The sequence below is a fragment of the Piliocolobus tephrosceles genome, unplaced genomic scaffold (assembly GCF_002776525.5).
Source record: "Piliocolobus tephrosceles isolate RC106 unplaced genomic scaffold, ASM277652v3 unscaffolded_21870, whole genome shotgun sequence".
Taxonomy (NCBI): Eukaryota; Metazoa; Chordata; class Mammalia; order Primates; family Cercopithecidae; genus Piliocolobus; species Piliocolobus tephrosceles.
In genome coordinates, this window is record NW_022304166.1 from 3,046 (window position 1) to 4,369 (window position 1,324).

At 56.3% G+C, this 1,324-nt stretch overlaps 1 protein-coding gene across 1 annotated transcript; it reads left to right on the top strand.

Moving 5' to 3' along the window:
- The first annotated feature begins 191 nt into the window (after positions 1-191).
- Positions 192-1,192, top strand: LOC113221217 (splicing factor, arginine/serine-rich 19-like). The gene is made up of 2 exons (XM_026450563.1): positions 192-432; positions 521-1,192. The coding sequence occupies exons 1-2, from the start codon at positions 341-343 to the stop codon at positions 798-800; spliced, it is 372 nt and encodes a 123-aa protein (XP_026306348.1). The 5' UTR covers positions 192-340; the 3' UTR covers positions 801-1,192.
- The last annotated feature ends 132 nt before the right edge of the window (positions 1,193-1,324 follow it).

Here is a 1,324-nt window from a genome sequence, read left to right on the forward strand (position 1 = left end):
AAGCTCCGCCTCCTGGGTTCCCGCCATTCTCCTGCCTCAGCGTCCGGACTAGCTGGGACTACGGGCGCTCGCCACAGCGCCTAGTGAATTTTTTGTATATTTAGTAGAGACGGGGTTTCACCGTGGTCTCGATCTCCTGACCTTGTGATCCGCCCGCCTCGGCCTCCCAAAGTGCTGGGATTACAGGCGTGAGCCACCGCGCCCGGCAGATCCTCAGTTTTCTTGGGGATCTTAGATGTCTGGGTTTGTGAGAGGTTAGGGAGTTGGGAAGTAGGATTTGCCAGTCTTCATGTGGCCAGGGACAGCATAGAGCCTCTCTGGCTTCTTCCAGGTGTTGGACATGGCCGCGGACAGCTTCCTTGCCGGGCTGGTGAGTGTCCTGGATCCCCCGGATACCTGGGTTCCCAGCCGCCTGGACCTGCGGCCTGGCGAGTGAGTAGCTGGGCAGCTGGAGTGGGAGAGGCCTCGGTGTGAGAGCCAGAAGCACCCCTAAGGCTCACCCACCCCTTCCGCCTTGCAGAAGTGAGGACATGCTGGAGCTGGTGGCTGAGGTCCGAATCGGGGACAGAGATCCCATTCCTCTGCCTGTGCCCAGCCTGCTGCCCCGTCTCAGGGCCTGGAGGACAGGCAAAACGGGTATGTGGGGCCAGGGTGGAGCTGGGCAGGTGGCCTTGGAGTTGTGTGGGGATCGGCTGTTTTTGGTAGTGATGGTGGTGGTGATTGTGTCATTAGAACCTTTCCCTTCTCTTTGTATGAGATGTGATCAAGGCTGTAGGTGCATACAGATGTACATAAAGTAAAAACCGATGTGCTGGGGCTATGTGGGAGCGGTCAGCATGTGTGACACTTGGTTTCGGCACACTAAGCGTTAGTGTCACTGCACTGGGACTTCATCTCTCCAGGAGGGGGACTCTTCGAGTTGCTATATTCAGAGAAGCAGGCAGCCTGAAAAATGGCAGGCACTTGCCCAAGGGCGCACAGCCAGATGCTCCATGGGGTGCCTGGGCCTTGAGCCCTGGTGTGTCTGTGAGTCTGAAGCCTAAGTTTTTGATTTCTGAGATGTGCGCTGCCCAAGGAGGAATCTTCTCCTCCAACCCTACACGCAGTGGTAACCCTGTGAGCAGTTTATTTTATTTTATTTTATTTTTTTGTGAGACGGAGTCTCGCTCTGTTGCCCGGGCTGGAGTGCAGTGGCCGGATCTCAGCTCACTGCAAGCTCCGCCTCCTGGGTTCACGCCATTCTCCCGCCTCAGCCTCCCAAGTAGCTGGGACTACAGGCGCCCGCCACCTCGCCTGGCTAGTTTTTTTTTTTTTTTTTTTTTTT

Bases quoted from the DNA above. Each gene is read 5' to 3' on its own strand.
- LOC113221217 (XM_026450563.1), top strand. From the start codon at position 341: ATGGCCGCGGACAGCTTCCTTGCCGGGCTGGTGAGTGTCCTGGATCCC. The intron at 433-520 runs GTGAGTAGCTGG...TCCGCCTTGCAG, and splicing joins CTGGACCTGCGGCCTGGCGA to AAGTGAGGACATGCTGGAGC.